The 17,214-nt window shown below is 45.0% G+C and overlaps 1 protein-coding gene across 4 annotated transcripts in view; it reads right to left on the minus strand.

The window, feature by feature from the left end:
* The window catches only part of LOC144755477 (cytochrome P450 2G1-like), a 359,316-nt gene that overhangs the window by 199,614 nt on the left and 142,488 nt on the right, over window positions 1-17,214 (minus strand). For all 4 annotated transcript variants that reach the window (XM_078644451.1, XM_078644450.1, XM_078644449.1 and 1 more), the window contains one exon: window positions 11,689-11,865. In XM_078644451.1, coding sequence (XP_078500577.1) covers window positions 11,689-11,865 — 177 coding nt within the window. The remainder of the gene's footprint in view (window positions 1-11,688; window positions 11,866-17,214) is intronic.

Genomic DNA, 17,214 nt, shown 5'->3' on the forward strand with positions numbered 1-17,214 from the left:
ATGCCAGAAACCGGTCCCCGGAAGCTTGTTTCCTTTCCAGTGAAGAATTGGCTTGGTAGTTTGGTCTGCCCTGTTCCCATGATGCACTGGGCCAGGGACAGACTCATTTGCATATAACCAGGTTCTGAACTGGGATGGTGCAGTGAGCTAAAAAACGGTGATGGATCAAGCCCTGATCTGTTGACTGGGTAGGAGTGTTCTGATTAACTCAGATACTCTGTCCATCACCATCCCCTTTTTGTAATTATTTTGGCCACCATGAGTGTGGAAGGGTATGCTCAGACATGAGTCCCTTGCTCATTGCACCATCAGGATTCAAGCAAGCCGGGCCGAAGACGGCTGTAATGCCAGAAACCGGTCCCCGGAAGCTTGTTTCCTTTCCAGTGAAGAATTGGCTTGGTAGTTTGGTCTGACCTGTTCCCATGATGCACTGGGCCAGGGACAGACTAATTTGCATATAGCCAGGTTCTGAACTGGGATGGTGCAGTGAGCTAAACAACGGTGATGGATCAAGCCCTGATCTGTTGACTGGGTAGGAGTGTTCTGATTAACTCAGAAACTCTGTCCATCACCATCCCCTTTTTGTAATTATTTTGGCCACCATGAGTGTGGAAGGGTATGCTCAGACATGAGTCCCTTGCTCATTGCACCATCAGGATTCAAGCAAGCCGGGCCGAAGACGGCTGTATTGCCAGAAACCGGTCCCCGGAAGCTTGTTTCCTTTCCAGTGAAGAATTGGCTTGGTAGTTTGGTCTGCCCTGTTCCCATGATGCACATGGCCAGGGACAGACTAATTTGCATATAGCCAGGTTCTGAACTGGGATGGTGCAGTGAGCTAAAAAACGGTGATGGATCAAGCCCTGATCTGTTGACTGGGTAGGAGTGTTCTGATTAACTCAGATACTCTGTCCATCACCATCCCCTTTTTGTAATTATTTTGGCCACCATGAGTGTGGAAGGGTATGCTCAGACATGAGTCCCTTGCTCATTGCACCATCAGGATTCAAGCAAGCCGGGCCGAAGACGGCTGTAATGCCAGAAACCGGTCCCCGGAAGCTTGTTTCCTTTCCAGTGAAGAATTGGCTTGGTAGTTTGGTCTGACCTGTTCCCATGATGCACTGGGCCAGGGACAGACTAATTTGCATATAGCCAGGTTCTGAACTGGGATGGTGCAGTGAGCTAAACAACGGTGATGGATCAAGCCCTGATCTGTTGACTGGGTAGGAGTGTTCTGATTAACTCAGAAACTCTGTCCATCACCATCCCCTTTTTGTAATTATTTTGGCCACCATGAGTGTGGAAGGGTATGCTCAGACATGAGTCCCTTGCTCATTGCACCATCAGGATTCAAGCAAGCCGGGCCGAAGACGGCTGTATTGCCAGAAACCGGTCCCCGGAAGCTTGTTTCCTTTCCAGTGAAGAATTGGCTTGGTAGTTTGGTCTGCCCTGTTCCCATGATGCACATGGCCAGGGACAGACTAATTTGCATATAGCCAGGTTCTGAACTGGGATGGTGCAGTGAGCTAAAAAACGGTGATGGATCAAGCCCTGATCTGTTGACTGGGTAGGAGTGTTCTGATTAACTCAGATACTCTGTCCATCACCATCCCCTTTTTGTAATTATTTTGGCCACCATGAGTGTGGAAGGGTATGCTCAGACATGAGTCCCTTGCTCATTGCACCATCAGGATTCAAGCAAGCCGGGCCGAAGACGGCTGTAATGCCAGAAACCGGTCCCCGGAAGCTTGTTTCCTTTCCAGTGAAGAATTGGCTTGGTAGTTTGGTCTGCCCTGTTCCCATGATGCACTGGGCCAGGGACAGACTCATTTGCATATAGCCAGGTTCTGAACTGGGATGGTGCAGTGAGCTAAAAAACAGTGATGGATCAAGCCCTGATCTGTTGACTGGGTAGGAGTGTTCTGATTAACTCAGATACTCTGTCCATCACCATCCCCTTTTTGTAATTATTCGTCCGCAAGAACCGGCAAGACTTTCCGGATGGTTTTTAACACATAGTGGGTAGATGAGGAAAGGGCATTTATTTGAGGCCTGAAGGATAGAGAGTCATCCATCAGTACACCCAGGTTTTTCACCTTCGTGACCGGTGACGGGGGGTTCCCCATTTCCTCTGGCCACCAGCGTGGGGACCAGAAGTTGTCTCTGGACCCAAACAGCATCACTTCAGTTTTTGCTGAGTTCAATTTGAGGCAGTTTTCAGCCATCCAGTTGCTGACCTCACGCATGCAGCCTCTGAACCTATCAGCTGTGCTGTCAGTTTCACCCGGTAGCAGTGACACCACTATCTGTGTGTCATCTGCGTATGATGTTAGGTTGAAGCCAAAGGATCTGATCACTGACGCCAGGGTAGAAACGTACACGTTAAAAAGAGTTGGACTCAGGGAGGACCCCTGAGGAACTCCGCAGGGGAGCACAAAAGGGTCGGATTCAAAGGCCCCTAAAGCCACTTTCTGAGTCCTGCCGGAGAGGAAGGCTTGCAGGATTTTAAGTGCCTTTCCTTGAATCCCACAGGCCCTCAGTCGGTCCACCAGTAACTTGTGGTGGACCGTATCAAAGGCTGCAGACAGGTCCAGCAGGATCAGGGCAGCTCTGTTCCCTGCATCCATCACCGTTCTTATGTTCTCTGTTGATTTAGTCAGTGCGGATTCGGTGCTGTGCCCCGCCCGGAATCCATGCTGTGACGGATCTAGACGTTGACCTGCCCCCAGGAAGGTACTCAGCTGTGTGTTTAAAATACCCTCCATGATTTTCGCTGGAAGGGGTAGCCTGGCAATGGGCCGAAAGTTATTCAGATCAGTCATTTCTAGGTTGGGTTTTTTAAGCAGGGGTAGTATGGAAGCTTGTTTCCAACGCAAGGGAAATTCCCTGATGTCCAGCATGGCATTGAACAATGGGGTAAGACCTGCGGCCATGGCCGCGGGGGCTAATTTGGCCACTGTGGCTGGGCAGGGGTCGGATGGGGAGCCTGATTTTATCCTTTGTAATCTGTTTTCCGGACCTCCTCCTCACTGATGGTGGTGAAGTTGAGTAGCATCACTTTGTTGCTGTTTTTTTCAGGGTCAGTTTCTGGGGTTCCAATTTTAACTTGCTTGTCTAGCGGGAGGAAAATCTTTTCCACCTTTTCCCGGAAGAACTTGGCCAGGTCTTCGCATAATTGGCGGCTTGGGGGAATCTCCGCTGGTTTGGGGGCCACCAGGGATGATACTGCATGAAATAGTTCCTTAGGGGAGTTACTTGCTTCCTTGATGCGTTTGGTGAAATAAGCGTATTTCGCCTTTTGAATCGTGTGTTTGTACACTCTCAGCTCAGCGTTGAGTATGAATCCTGTGTTAACTAGGAGCCACTAAGATCTGGTGAGATGGGCAGCCTTAAATATTTCCCTTTGGGCAAGGTGCAAGTGAATACAATTAATGGTGCACCGAGGATCAGCTATAAATTTGCTATAACCCCCCTACTGTTGCCCAAATCAATCCTCACAGATCTTACCTGCATAATAAAACTGTTTCTCTGGGGGGCAGACTGAAACTGCACAAACTCTATGCTAGTATGGAAAGCAGAGGCCTCAGGTTAAACAACCCAAACGTTTAAAAGCTGTTGTTTCAACTTGCACACCCAAATACTTCTTTCATGACATCATTGAAGCACCAAGATGGATCCCCATTGAAAAGGTCTTGAAGGTTAAAACAGGATGTCTTGGGGTGCTTTATTCAAAGGAGAAACAGCAGCTGGTCAATGCCTATATTGTCTTCAGGGCCACCTCCTCTGTGTGGCTTTAGGCACTTAACTTAATGAGAGTAGTCAGGGGACTCCATGCAAGAGGTGCCCTTATGGAGTAGCTGTAAAGTTTAGTAGCGTTCTGAGAACCCATGTGGAAAGACTTCAATAGTAGTGGAACACACATCATTGATAATTTATTCAAGGGTGGCAGAATATTTTTGTTTGGGAATGCACGTACCTCTTAGAACCTTTCTGTATGTCTGTCATGTAGATACTGTCAACTGTCCCACTGTTTATATGCCTTGCTAGAAGGCTCAAACATTGCCCTGCCGACATCTCCTGTACAATCAAATCTCTAACAATGAGGAAGAGGGTGGTCACTGGTGTATTAGGAGAAATATTCAAGTCAACATTCTCTGTCCCAATATGTACCCATCTCAAAGAGTGGTGATCCATAGGACTAACAGGACTACATGGAAGAAAACAGGTCTACCTTCTTCATACAGCAGATGGCATTGGTCCCCATAAAGATTACTCGAGGCACAGATCTCCACTGATCCCTCTTGTTGGAATTCAAGGCAGCAGATGGTGACATGATGCATAAACTCTAGCAATGCCCATTACTGGACATACTGGAAGGAGATTTGGGCACAATTGTGCACACACGCAGAGATTGTGCAGACCCCGAATGGTGCAACTGAACTCCTTCCCGATGTCACCTGTTGTGCACCATTGGTGCACAAAAACACTGACGGTTGTTAAACAAAGTCATCTCTGACATTGTAAGGCAACTTCCTACAATTGGCTCATGGAAATGTACCTTAGGGGCTCAATATAAAGGCGGAAGGACCGCCAGCGCTGGGCGGCCATTATACCGTCATGCAGGAAAATCCCACCAAATTAGGATGGCAGTGGGGATCCCAATGTGTCTGTCGTGGACAGAAAGTCCATCTGCCACGGTTCCGCAAGGCGTTCATTTTCCACCCGCCTTGTGGAACCAAAGCAGGCCAGCATTGCGGCGGTGCCTTGTAGGCACCACCGTAGGGATTAGGAAATCCCTTTCCGCCTTTCTTTTCACAGCGGTCTTCCCACCATGAAAACAGTGGTGGAGGCTGGATTGGGGAGCCTGTTGTGGGCCTCCTCTGTGTTCGGGGGTACACTGGGGGGCATTTCCCTGCAATGCATGACAGGCACCACGTGGTGCCTGCCACGTAGTGCAGGAAAGTGCTCAGCATGGCCTTTTAACATTGCGGATGGTGCTACAGCCAGCAGCACTGTTCGCAATGTTAAAAAGCCAGGAGGCATCCTAATTTCACTGGTGGGACCGTTGCACATCTGACGGGTGGTCCCAGCATCGCTATGACGGCTGAAGGACTGATGTCCGCCCGCCATCATAATGAGCCCCTTAGTGCCTCTTATGAATGAATTTTCTATAGATTAGAGGATGGTCTGTACTCTGCAAAAAGTTCTGAGGTAACTTTCTACAACCCAGATGCTGAATGCCTTCAGACTTACAAGTGAGCTCAAAGCCCGGTTCATGGAGCAGGGTATGACTTGGTAGTTAAGGGATAACAATGGGCTCCCCTGAAAGGATTGGCCAAAGCTCACTCCAGAATTGATCCCAGGGTCAGTAAGAGATTTGTCTTCTTACTCTTTCATCTTTTATTCTTGATTTTCATCTTCATGATATTTGTTTTTGTTATTTCCCATTGCATACGGAGGGAGTGAGTGGAGCAAGTTGCAGTGGGTGGGGAGAGGGACAGAAGAGAGTTTCAGTTTTGCACGTCATAGTACACTATGGCCCTGTATCCGAGTTTAGGTGCTATTTATCACACCTGATAAATAACGATATTGCAGTTTACATTTATTTTTCGGGTGTGATAAATAACACCTATTACGAGTTTGTGGGGAAAAAGAAGCAGATTCTGGTGTTTATTGCACCCATATCTTCATGCTCTGGTAAACATTGTATGCTTTTCCCTATTACATTTTGGAAGGTTTGACCTGATGCAATTTATTAAAGGTTGAGGTAGATAACACGTCCGATCATTGTTAGATGTGTTAAATGCCTTCAAACTCATAATTCAGGCACATGCGTAATCATTGGTTTAAGCATGGGTCGAAATTAACCAACCCACTCATAATCAGGCTGAATATGTTTAACTGAGTGTAGCTCTGTTTTGCCTTGATGGTCATACTTCTCAGTTCTGATAGTGGAACTTTTGGCACGTTCCTAGTTTTACTTGTTAAGATACTACAATGCTAGATACCCTGTGGGTGGATGATCTCTTCATTATTTTCTTTATGAACGATAGTGCAAATACGATAGTTATCTGAACAACGTTTTGCAAATGTATGTACCTGCTTACTTCAGGAAGAAAACAATAAAAATTATTAATAGCAAAAAAATGTTTCATTCTGAAGAACTTGAGGTGCACTGGATTGAACCTAACCAACTTTTGCCACCCCCTCTATCCAATCTCTGGCCATAATACTGGTCTGAGCCTCCTGACCCAGAGAACTATGTCAACACTGTGGGCTACTATTTTGAAGCAGATCTTTCATTGGAAAGAAAAATTAATCATCTGTTTTCCACATGCTTCCTGTTGTTACAGGTTTTTAGGAAAATTATACCACTCCTTCCAATGGCAGCTTACCAAGTTGTGGTCCATACGACCATTCGGAGTCATCTGGACTACTGCAATTCTCTTTTCCTGCATGTATCATTCGGCCTGCGGAGAACACTCCAAACCCATCCAACATGTTGCAGCTAAATTTGCTCCAAGTTTTCCTTTGAGCACCTCATCTTCCAATAATAATAATAATAATAATACTGATGCTTGTATAGTGCGAACAGCTACCTCTCGAGGAGGTGTCCCGGCGCTAAAAGAGTACTTCAGCAGTAAGCAAGAGCCATGAAGAGATTCTTAGGTTTTCTGCATAAAGAGCCAGGTCTTTAGGAGCTTCTTAAAGCTAGCTTCAGTCGTAGCAGATTGGATGGCAGAGGGCAAGGTGTTCCAGAGTTTCGCCGTGCCAGCAGAGAAAGACCTGCCCCCAAGTCTAGCTTTTCTAACTCGTGGGACAATTAACTGAAGCAGAGAGTTAGATCGCAGGTGTCGCTCCTGATGGTAACGGGGAAGTCTGAGTTTTGAATAGTTAGGACAGGTCCCTTTTAGTGCTCTGAACGCCAGGGTGAGAACTTTGAATTTTATTCTGCTCGCCACTGGGAGCCAGTGTAGCTCGTGCAGATACGGAGAGACATGATGCCTGAAGGGAATATGTTTTATCAGTCTCGCAGCTGCATTCTGCACAATCTGCAGGCGTTGCACCAGATATTTAGGCAGACCAAGGTAGAGGCCGTTTGAGTAGTCTAGCCTGGATGTAACTGTCGCATGAACTACCATTTTGCGACACTCAACTGGTAGAAAAGAAAGACATTTTCAGAGGTTTCTGAGTTTGTGCAGACATCCGGTGGTAACCTGCTGTATGTGAGGGGAAAAAGAGAGATTCTCGTCCCACCTTACTCCCAAATTCTTTGCATAGGTTCCGGGAGATGGTGCTGGACGGATGTATGACGGTACAACGCGTACCGTCACAACGCATCCCTTTACCATGCATCCCTTACAACGCAAGTCGTTACCACGACTTGCGTTGGGGGCGCGGATTTCGAATAGTATAATTTACTATTCTAACACCAGTCCCCGTGGACCCTAGGGAAGGTGTTGGGATAGTAAATTTACTATTTTTAATCCTTTAGCGCCCTCCAGCCCAAGTCGTGGTAACGACTTGCATTGTAAGGGATGCGTGCTAAAGGTACCGCGTTGTAAAAACTTTGTGGTAAACTATGTTTACCGTGCTGGACCCATTTCAGGAGGCCACCACAAGTCGGGGGGGGATGTGTATTTTTTCCAAAAAATAGCACCTCCGTTTTGCTAGCATTCAATTTTAATTTGTTTGCATTCATCCAGCTAGCCACATCTCGAAGACAGCCCCTAATTTTACTAAAAGCTGCCTCCGATGCCTCTACATAGGGGAAGACTAATTGCGTATCATCAGCATACGAAATCGCCTTGACCCCCCATTTGGCAATCAAAGTAAAAAGTGGGGCCAGATAGACATTAAACAGCAGCGGGCTGAGTGCCGACCCCTGAGGGACACCACACCAGAGGCGTTTTGGCTTAGAGGAGAAGGTGCCCAACGCCACTTTCTGGGACCGATCTGTGAGGTAAGAGTGGAGCCAGCTCAGTGCCTTGTCTTCCAGGCCTATGTCCTTCAACCGTAACAACAATCTGCCGTGATCCACCGTATCAAATGCGGCTGATAGATCCAGGAGCACCAGCATAGCTGATGCTCCTGAATCTAAGGACCACCTGATCGACTCAGCAACCTCAATGAGGGCTGTCTCGGTGCTAAAACCGGCGCTAAAACCTGACTGTGTTTCGTGTAAGGCACCTTTTTCTTCGATGAAGCTGTTCAGCTGACGTTGAATCAGGTTTTCGAGCATTTTTCCTGGGGCTGCTAGTAGGGAAATGGGTCGGAGATTGCTCAGGTCGTCCGACGCACCATTGGGCTTTTTTTTCAAAGGGAGGAGTGTGGCATGTTTCCAGCAATCAGGGAACGTTCCAGTTTCGATGGACGTATTCCATATATGTAGGAGTGGTACTACAATTGCGTCCGACATCATTTTCCAAAGCTTAGGTGGACAGGGGTCATCAGGGGCCCCTGATTTGCATTTTTGTATTTCTCTCAGTGCCTCAACGAGGGTGATAGGATAAAATTGATTTAAGGAAGAGGGGGGCGGTTCAGTATTTTCCGAGTCCGCCATAACTGTAGGCTCGGGGTCAGTGAAGGTATCATAGACTTTCATTATTTTTGTGTCGAAGAAATCCGAGATGTTTTCGCAGAGTCTTACCGATGGGATAATTTCCGTCTCGATAGCTCTTGGTTTAAAAAAAGATTGAACAATCTTAAAAACTTCTTTGCTTGATTGCTCCGCCTGCTGGATGGAGGTCGCAAAGAATAATTTTTGGGCTTTTTTTATGGATAGGTGAAGACCGAGAAGAGCTTTTTTTTGTAGCAGGTTTTTGCTGATTCACAGTAGTTTGCCCGCCAGAGGCGCTCCAGCCTTTTGCAATTGCTTTTTTCGGCCATCAGCTCGGGGGAGAACCAGGGGGCGGAAGGGGATTCTCTGCGTGACGTGGCAATTTTAGCAGGAGCAATGGATTCCACTGAGTTGCCTATCCAGCAATTCAGCGACACTGCATAAGAATTTACATCTGAAGTCAGAGGTGGGGGGTCAGCTGCAAGAACAGGACATAGGGTGTCAGCTGATATGTTATCCCATTTTCTCCGCACATAAGAGCGTTTCTCTATTATCTGACATTGGGATGAAAATGAAATTGAGAATGGAATTAAAAAGTGATCCGTCCATAACAATGGCACCGGAAGTTTAACTATAGTATCCAGTATGTTGGAGAAAATGAGGTCCAGCATGTGGCCTGCCCGGTGCGTTGGACCAGAAATGACTTGAGTTAGATTGGCGGCTTGCAGCGTTGTGATAAGATGAGTAGCCTGGGGGCAGTCGGGCTTATCGACATGAATATTAAAATAACCAACTACAATGTAATGCGGGTGGGCTAGAGAGCTTTGGACTATGAAGTCCATAAATTCACATGAGGATATCAAGGGGCAATCCGGAGGTCTAAAGATGATTAGGCCTGTTAAAGACAGTTGGGGGTTAATTTGAAGGCAGAAGTGTAGCCCCTCTATACCGGGAATGTTGGTAGGTGTAGAGGACGCCAATGTGTATTTATCTTTATAGATAATAGCCCCTCTGCCGCCCCTTCTGTCCTCCTTTCTATTTAAGAAACTTATTTTGAAGCCCGGCGGGACAGCCACAGAAATGGAGGCCATATTGTCTTCATTAAGCCATGTCTCTGTGAGAAATAAGGCGTCCCACTCAGAATCCGCTATTAGCAGACAGAGATGATCAGCATGCTTGGGGAGGGATCTGCAGTTCAGTAATCCAGCCCTAAAGTGAGTGGTAGAGATGTTAGCTGTCAGTCGGCTTACTGTTTCGGAATGTGCGTTTATTTGAGGTGAAACATCACCAAGTGATTTGCAGCAGGACAAGCATGAAGGGGGTAGATCAAGATTCGCCAGGTTGAGCCTAGACGCCTGACATGGAGTGGCAGCGTTCAGCGCCAATAGTTCCGCGCTGGTCCAAACTATCCTTTTTGTATGTGGCCGTACACTGGCAGCATGGCTGGCGCTGGGCGCGGTCCGGTCGCAGACGGGCGCAGACGGGCTTGCCTTTGGCGTGCCTTCGGCGCACAAACGGCGTGCCCGCTGCGCTCGTCCGCTGCGCTTCCAGGGGAAGCACATGTTTATACTGTGTAGGAGGCGTGGCCTGAGGGTGGTGGGCGTGGCGGCAGTCTTCCCCTCTACCGGCGGCAAGTGTGGACAAGTAAGTTTTAAAATACAAAGTATTACACAACAAAGTTTAAAAAACCTCGGCAATTTCTCCCGGCTTTCCGCCTCAGGAGCTAACAGTACTCTGCTCGCGCTCGCAGTTCAGCGCGCTTTAAAAGCTGGGGTGTAGGGGGCGTGGCCTGAGGGTGGTGGGCGTGGCCGCAGTCTTCCCCTCTACCGGCGGCAAGTGTGGACAGATTCCCTCGTGAGCGCTAAGATCCGCTCCACGGGAAATGCACGTGGGAGAGTGACAAGTAAGTTTTAAAATAGAAAGTATTACACAACAAAGTTTAAAAAACCTCGGCAATTTCTCCCGGCTTTCCGCCTCAGGAGCTAACAGTGCTCTGCTCGCGCTCGCAGTTCAGCGCGCTTTGAAAGCTGGGGTGTAGGGGGCGTGGCCTGAGGGTGATGGGCATGGCCGCAGTCTTCCCCTCTACCGGCGGCAAGTGTGGACAGATTCCCTCGTGAGCGCTAAGATCCGCTCCACGGGAAATGCACGTGGGAGAGTGACAAGTAAGTTTTAAAATACAAAGTATTACACAACAAAGTTTAGAAAACCTCGGCAATTTCTCCCGGCTTTCCGCCTCAGGAGCTAACAGTACTCTGCTCGCGCTCGCAGTTCAGCGCGCTTTGAAAGCTGGGGTGTAGCGGGCGTGGCCTGAGGGTGGAGGGCGTGGCCGCAGTCTTCCCCTCTACCGGCGGCAAGTGTGGACAGATTCCCTCATGAGCGCTAAGATCCGCTCCACGGGAAATGCACGTGGGAGAGTGACAAGTAAGTTTTAAAATACAAAGTATTACACAACAAAGTTTAAAAAACCTCGGCAATTTCTCCCGGCTTTCAGACTCAGGAGCTAACAGTACTCCAATGCATTGGATTAATTGCTTTGGAAACCAATGGCGAAGAGGATCTTTTTAAATCCCTCTACCACATTCATAGAGCATCACTCCCAGCCTAAATTTCTCAGGAACAAGTTCACCCGCTCTGTTCTGGTCTACACCCTCCGCTCCACCAATGCGTCGCTACTGTCTGTACCCAGATTCAACTGGACTTGGCCCAGTGGCAGGGCTTTTTTGGAGAGGGCAATCAAACTGTGGAAAGACCTTCTGGAAAAACTGGATGCAGCATATGTTGCTTTTCAGTAAAGGTTTGAAGACTTGGCCTTATTGACAGTACTCTTATTTCTGTGTAATAATCAGTTTTGTCTCCTAGTTTTCAAACACATGCATAATTAACAGTATGCTTCGCAAAATTAATAATGTTGTGTTGGAAAGTCGCATTGAACTATGCACCTGCAGCATGGAGTATGATGATTAGGCCTACCAGGAGATTTGAGACTGAAAAAAGACAGGAATAATATTATATGTTTTACTTTGAGAAATATGTTTGAAATGCATGTGCACACTTGTTATCCTTTTATCCTCACTCTCATTTCATGTTGTATCATTATTTCTCTATACATGCAAAGTCCATAGCTTTCTTACCTCCTCCATTTTCATGAGGAAGCAGTCAATATAGTCACGAGGAGAATTCGGATCCAATGTCTCTTGATTCATTTTCACTCTTCTTTCAACAAACCTTTCAAGACAACACAATACTCCATGCATTTTCTTGTGTGGTCCAGGTAAATATTCCAGAATATCTGTGTACATGCTGTAAAGCTATACAAAAGGTTAGAGAAAATCAATTAATCATTACATGACAATTGCAAGTACTCTCTATCCATGTGTGTGTGAGTGTGTGTGTGTACATACCTCTCTCTTGAATGACACATGAACATAGTAGGGTGTGTTTGGCTGCATTATTGCACAAAAAAATACTTTTTCTCACACTGCTCAATGCAAAACGGTTTGTCTCTCTATTGACTTTAATCCCAAATTGAAGAATGCATGACACATCGTCAATTTTGTGATTACCAATTCAGCAATATATACCGTAGCTGTTTAGGGTATGACAATACAGAATTATCTCACAGAGGAAGTGTCCATTTTACTGCAGTTGGTAATGCTGTCTTTCTGCATAACTTACAAAGTGCTGTCACACATATCTTTTAATGACATCTATACCCGTACCCGTATCCGTATTATGGTTTTTGTTAGAGCTATCCTTTTCTTTATATTTTTTAAGTTTGTTTAATGTTCTTTCTTAAAACAATAGTTGATGTTTGCAAACATTTATTCAAGGTTTATGAACATCAAACACAAATAAATTGGGAATTACTTTGAAAAAATGTTTTGGATCATTTAAGCCATATGACAGCACAAAAAGGCTAAAGAAATGTACACAGTATTTACACATTTAATAGAGCGCACAACTTTACAATTATTTATGGGAAGTCAGCTTAATATTCACAAATGACAAAATACTAATCTTCACTGATGTGTCCACCACAGAATAGGCATCTGCCACAGTAATCACAGTAAAGAGAACACAAGTGTCAGTAAGTGTTAGTACCGAATTTGTAGTGGCACTATCGTAGCATGTGCTGCTGTTCATATGAATGAAGTGCTTCATTCAGTATGGTCAGTATGCTGTTGTGTGTGACATGAAGTTAGACGCAGACTTATTTTAGAAGGAATTCTGACATTATCTTTGCTTTTGTTAACAATGACGTGTATTGTATTTTTGGACATCATCAAATTACCAACATATTACCACTCCTGCATGCTTTTGACCTGTCCTGTCCAAAGGTTTACCAGCATACGTGTAGTGTAATGAATGTAGTCCTACCTTTATATTGTTAACATTTTCGCATACCTCTTACAGTGCATGTTTTCTTTCATGTTACATTCCATGTTCTAGCTTTTCTCTCTCTGTGGCTTCCAACCTTAGCAACTCAGTAAGTTGGAATTGGAGCTCACAGGAGGAGGAGCTGATGGACGTGGGCTCCTACTTATGAAATTCAAGTCATTGTATTCTTACCTTCTTTTGGTGTCAACAACTAGCCATTGAGTAATTTCAGAATCAATTCTAAGTAAGAATTAGAGTCCAATATGTCTCAAGAATTTGTGAATAGTGCCTGACTCTCCAGTTGTGGCAGAAAAACTGAAAATGTTAGAAAATGTAAATTACTGCATTGACAGATGTTAAAAAAAGATGGTTGGTTCCTAGCATGGTACTACTTATCTTAAGAAATGTAATATTTTTCAGAAATATTTTGGAAAATATGCATCTTGGAAAACAAGGTTTTTCTTAAAATTAAAAGAATATCATTGTTACCTAATTTGACAGATTTCTTCACTTTAATATTTTCCTCCGTATGTTCCATATTTTTGACCCAAAATGATTTCAAGTGTGTTTTAATGCTTACCTTCAATGAATTTCCTTCCAAAAAAACTGACACGCCATTGTTACGATGTCGGTGGGAGTGCCATTTGTAGCAGCATACTGTCTCAATCTGTCACACGTACATTTTTCTTTATAAAGCACATGCATGCATTTCTAGTCACTTCGCTGTGCCATCACTACATAGGAGCACCTTATCTTTGGAGTGATTAAAAAAATGATTTGCCATATGATTATGGACAGTCGTAACATTATATGAATATGTGTAAGAAAATTAAGGCATTTATCGCATAACAGAAATAACCTGCAGAAGAGTTTTTTCATGTGACCATAGCTGTGGGACAAAAGGGGGTGGTGATGGACGGAGTATCTGAATCAATCAAACACTCACACCCAGTCAAGAGATCTGGGTTTAATCCATCACCGTTCTTTAGCCCACTCTGCCACCCCAGTTCAGACATGGCTATATGCAAATCAGTCTCACCCTGTGCCTCATGGGAACAGATCAGCCCGAACTGCCAAGCCATGTCTTCCCTGGACCGGAAACAAGCTTCCGAGGACCGGTTTCTGGCATTCCAGCCGTCTTCAGCCCGGCTTGCTTGACTCCAGTGGCAAAGTGAGCAAGGGACTCACGTCTGAGCATACCCTGCCACACTTATGGCGGCCAAAAGCGGTACAAAAGGGGGTGGTGATGGACGGAGTATCTGAATCAATCAAACACTCACACCCAGTCAAAAGATCTGGGTTTAATCCATCACCGTTCTTTAGCCCACTCTGCCACCCCAGTTCAGACATGGCTATATGCAAATCAGTCTGACCCTGTGCCTCATGGGAACAGCTCAGCCCGAACTGCCCAGCCATGTCTTCCCTGGACCGGAAAAAAGCTTCCGAGGACCGGTTTCTGGCATTCCAGCCGTCTTCAGCCCGGCTTGCTTGAATCCAGTGGCAAAGTGAGCAAGGGACTCACGTCTGAGCATACCCTGCCACACTTATGGCGGCCAAAAGTGGTACAAAAGGGGGTGGTGATGGACGGAGTATCTGAATCAATCAAACACTCACACCCAGTCAAAAGATCTGGGTTTAATCCATCACTGTTGGAGTCCGATGCCACACTTCCCTTATAGGGACCGTCTTTTCTTGAAAATAATTGTCAAGCCCAGGTCTCTGGGTTGCCATTTTCTTTAATACTGCACTGAAAAGAGCATGCTTATGTTTGGAGCTAGAAACTGCATTTGTCCTACTCTGCATATTTCTAATATGCCATGGTGTGATCTTAAGCCACGCCAACATTTTGGGTGAATGTGTGCTTGTGTGTTTTGTGTCTATCATATCAATAGTTTCACATAAAGGGATGCTGACTGTGAATTTCTGCTGTTTTAAGTAGATTGATTTTATGTGTCTATTGTCATTTAAGTGCCCCCTCGACACAAATAATGGTGCAAAGTTGTAAATGTGCAATTACAATTCTGTATGTTTCACTTTCAACTTGAGCATGCGAAATGAATGTGCATTAATGGTATGTGATGTATATATTTTGTGTGTGTATGGGTGTATGTCGGAGTATAGTTCTGTGTGTTTTCTGATATGTCTTTGAAAACATTAATAATGATGCAAACTTAATAAGTGGCAATTTACATTATTTATGCCTCAAGTCCTTCTGTGTTTGCTGAAGTACTTGTATTTATGTATAAGTATATTTTCTGTTTATTTCTTGTGTATTCCTCTGTTTATATGTATGCAATTGTGTTTGTCAAGTGTTCACAAACACAAAAATTGTGGAAACGTGTTTGTATCAATTTAATTCCATATGGTTCCCTCTCCTATTGTGTGTTAGGAGCTTTATACTGTTTGGTGTGTGTTTTGTATACTTTGCATTTTTATTTTTTATCTATTTCTGTGTTTGCTAGAGTGTTTGCAATCAAACGGCATAATGGCAATGATATTTTTTAAAACAGAAACTGCACCCGTTCCTTTCTATTTGATATTTCCGGGAATTGGCAAGGCCTAGTTCTTGGATCACATCGACATAGATTTGTTTGTTCTCTCTCGCAAGTATTCTTTAACTGCCCTTCACAAACATTTAAAATGGTGATAAATAGTTTCTCGTACAACACAACTAATTGGTGCCATTCTTCCTGTATGCTTGTTATGTGGCATATGGTTAGCATAGCTTGTCTTCCTATTGTGGGTACGCCACGTGACCTAGCCAAAAGCCAGGCCCTGTGGCAAACACATTGGACGCAACGTAAAAGGCCACGTGGGATGTGGTGTGGCTTTCCATGACCACATCTCATGGGTAAAACACAATACACACATAAAATAATGGGTTAGTCATCTGCATCTAGAGCCATGTCATGTGGTCAACCCAATGTGCGCTCAACTAAACATCTGGCTGCAGTGAGTTGGCTGCAAGGCAATGCAGCCAACGCGCACAATAAAGGTTCTTAGCATTCTACACCCAACCTCAGGCCATGTGCGAAGTGGATTGGCTACCTGCAGTGGGTTGGCCCTAGGGCATAGCTGAAGGTCAGGCTCTGCAGCCCACCAATGCTGCACATAGCCAACTGTTGTAGATTATTGCAAAGGTGAGCAATAACAGTAATATTTGTAGCTAAAATAATCAATTATTTGGGATCAAGACATATAGTGACTTCAACCCCACCAGTGTGCTTCAAGGGGACTGCTGGCAATCGGTATAAGCAGCTGTCCCTTCTGTATTTAATGACAATGTTTAGTGGAATTGGGGAAATCTCATAAATTGCTAAGCTGTCAAGACTCACTAAACCTAATAGTGTACAAAAACCTCTCTTCCGTCAGCTATATAAGCAATAGGGAATAGTTGCCAAGAAGTTAAATCAAGTTTGATGTGATATAACGTTTCACCTCATGATCTACATGTATTGTTGGAATATGGCTATGGAACAAGCATATAATGGTCTAGGGTCTGATCTTAGTATTCCTAAAGCCATTGATTAGTGCTGTTTGGCAATCTGGTAACAAACTAGTTTGATCCAAGTGAGTATTGGTTGTGTTTGATCGGTGCAAGTAAATAATACATGAGCTACAGTTTTTTTATGAGCATATCAAACTGGACATGTCGGGGATGGTGTGGATGAAGTTGTTCATTCGGCCATAAACCTTTAGAGGCAATGATCCTAATGATCCTAACCCAAATTGTTTATGAATGGATGAGCAAGTGAATTTCTATAGTGCAGCTAGTAGAGAGGGCCCCGGTGCTAAAGCAGATGGCCAAACAAAGATGAACATCAACCACCCTACAATTTGAACAAATGTGTTTTCAGTTACTTTCTAAATATGTTTTTCTCTGGGATACATCGGAGTGGAAGAGTGGGCTCTTTCCAGTATTTGACTGCCAAAACAGAGCAAGCAGAACTGCCCCCTTCTTCCCTTTGGTGTAAGGGATAGCCAGCAACAGGACAGACTGTGAACGTACAGGTCTTTCTGGACCGTAATCAAAAATCCTGTTAGACAGGTATTTAGGGCCAGCCTTGGGAAAGGCTAAATGTGCTACAGTCTGCACTTAAAAAATTATCCTTTTTTCCACCGATTGCCAGTGCAATTGGGTACTGTTGTGGGTATGGTAGTCGCCTCAACTCCAATAGTGGCAAGGCGTTGTAACTGGATCTCATGAGAGATCGTGTCAAATACAATGGAAAGGTCTAATAAAATTAGGGCAATGTAAATTTGATGGAGTTTGGTATTTC

The sequence above is a fragment of the Lissotriton helveticus genome, chromosome 5_1 (genome assembly GCF_964261635.1).
Source record: "Lissotriton helveticus chromosome 5_1, aLisHel1.1, whole genome shotgun sequence".
Classification (NCBI taxonomy): Eukaryota; Metazoa; Chordata; class Amphibia; order Caudata; family Salamandridae; genus Lissotriton; species Lissotriton helveticus.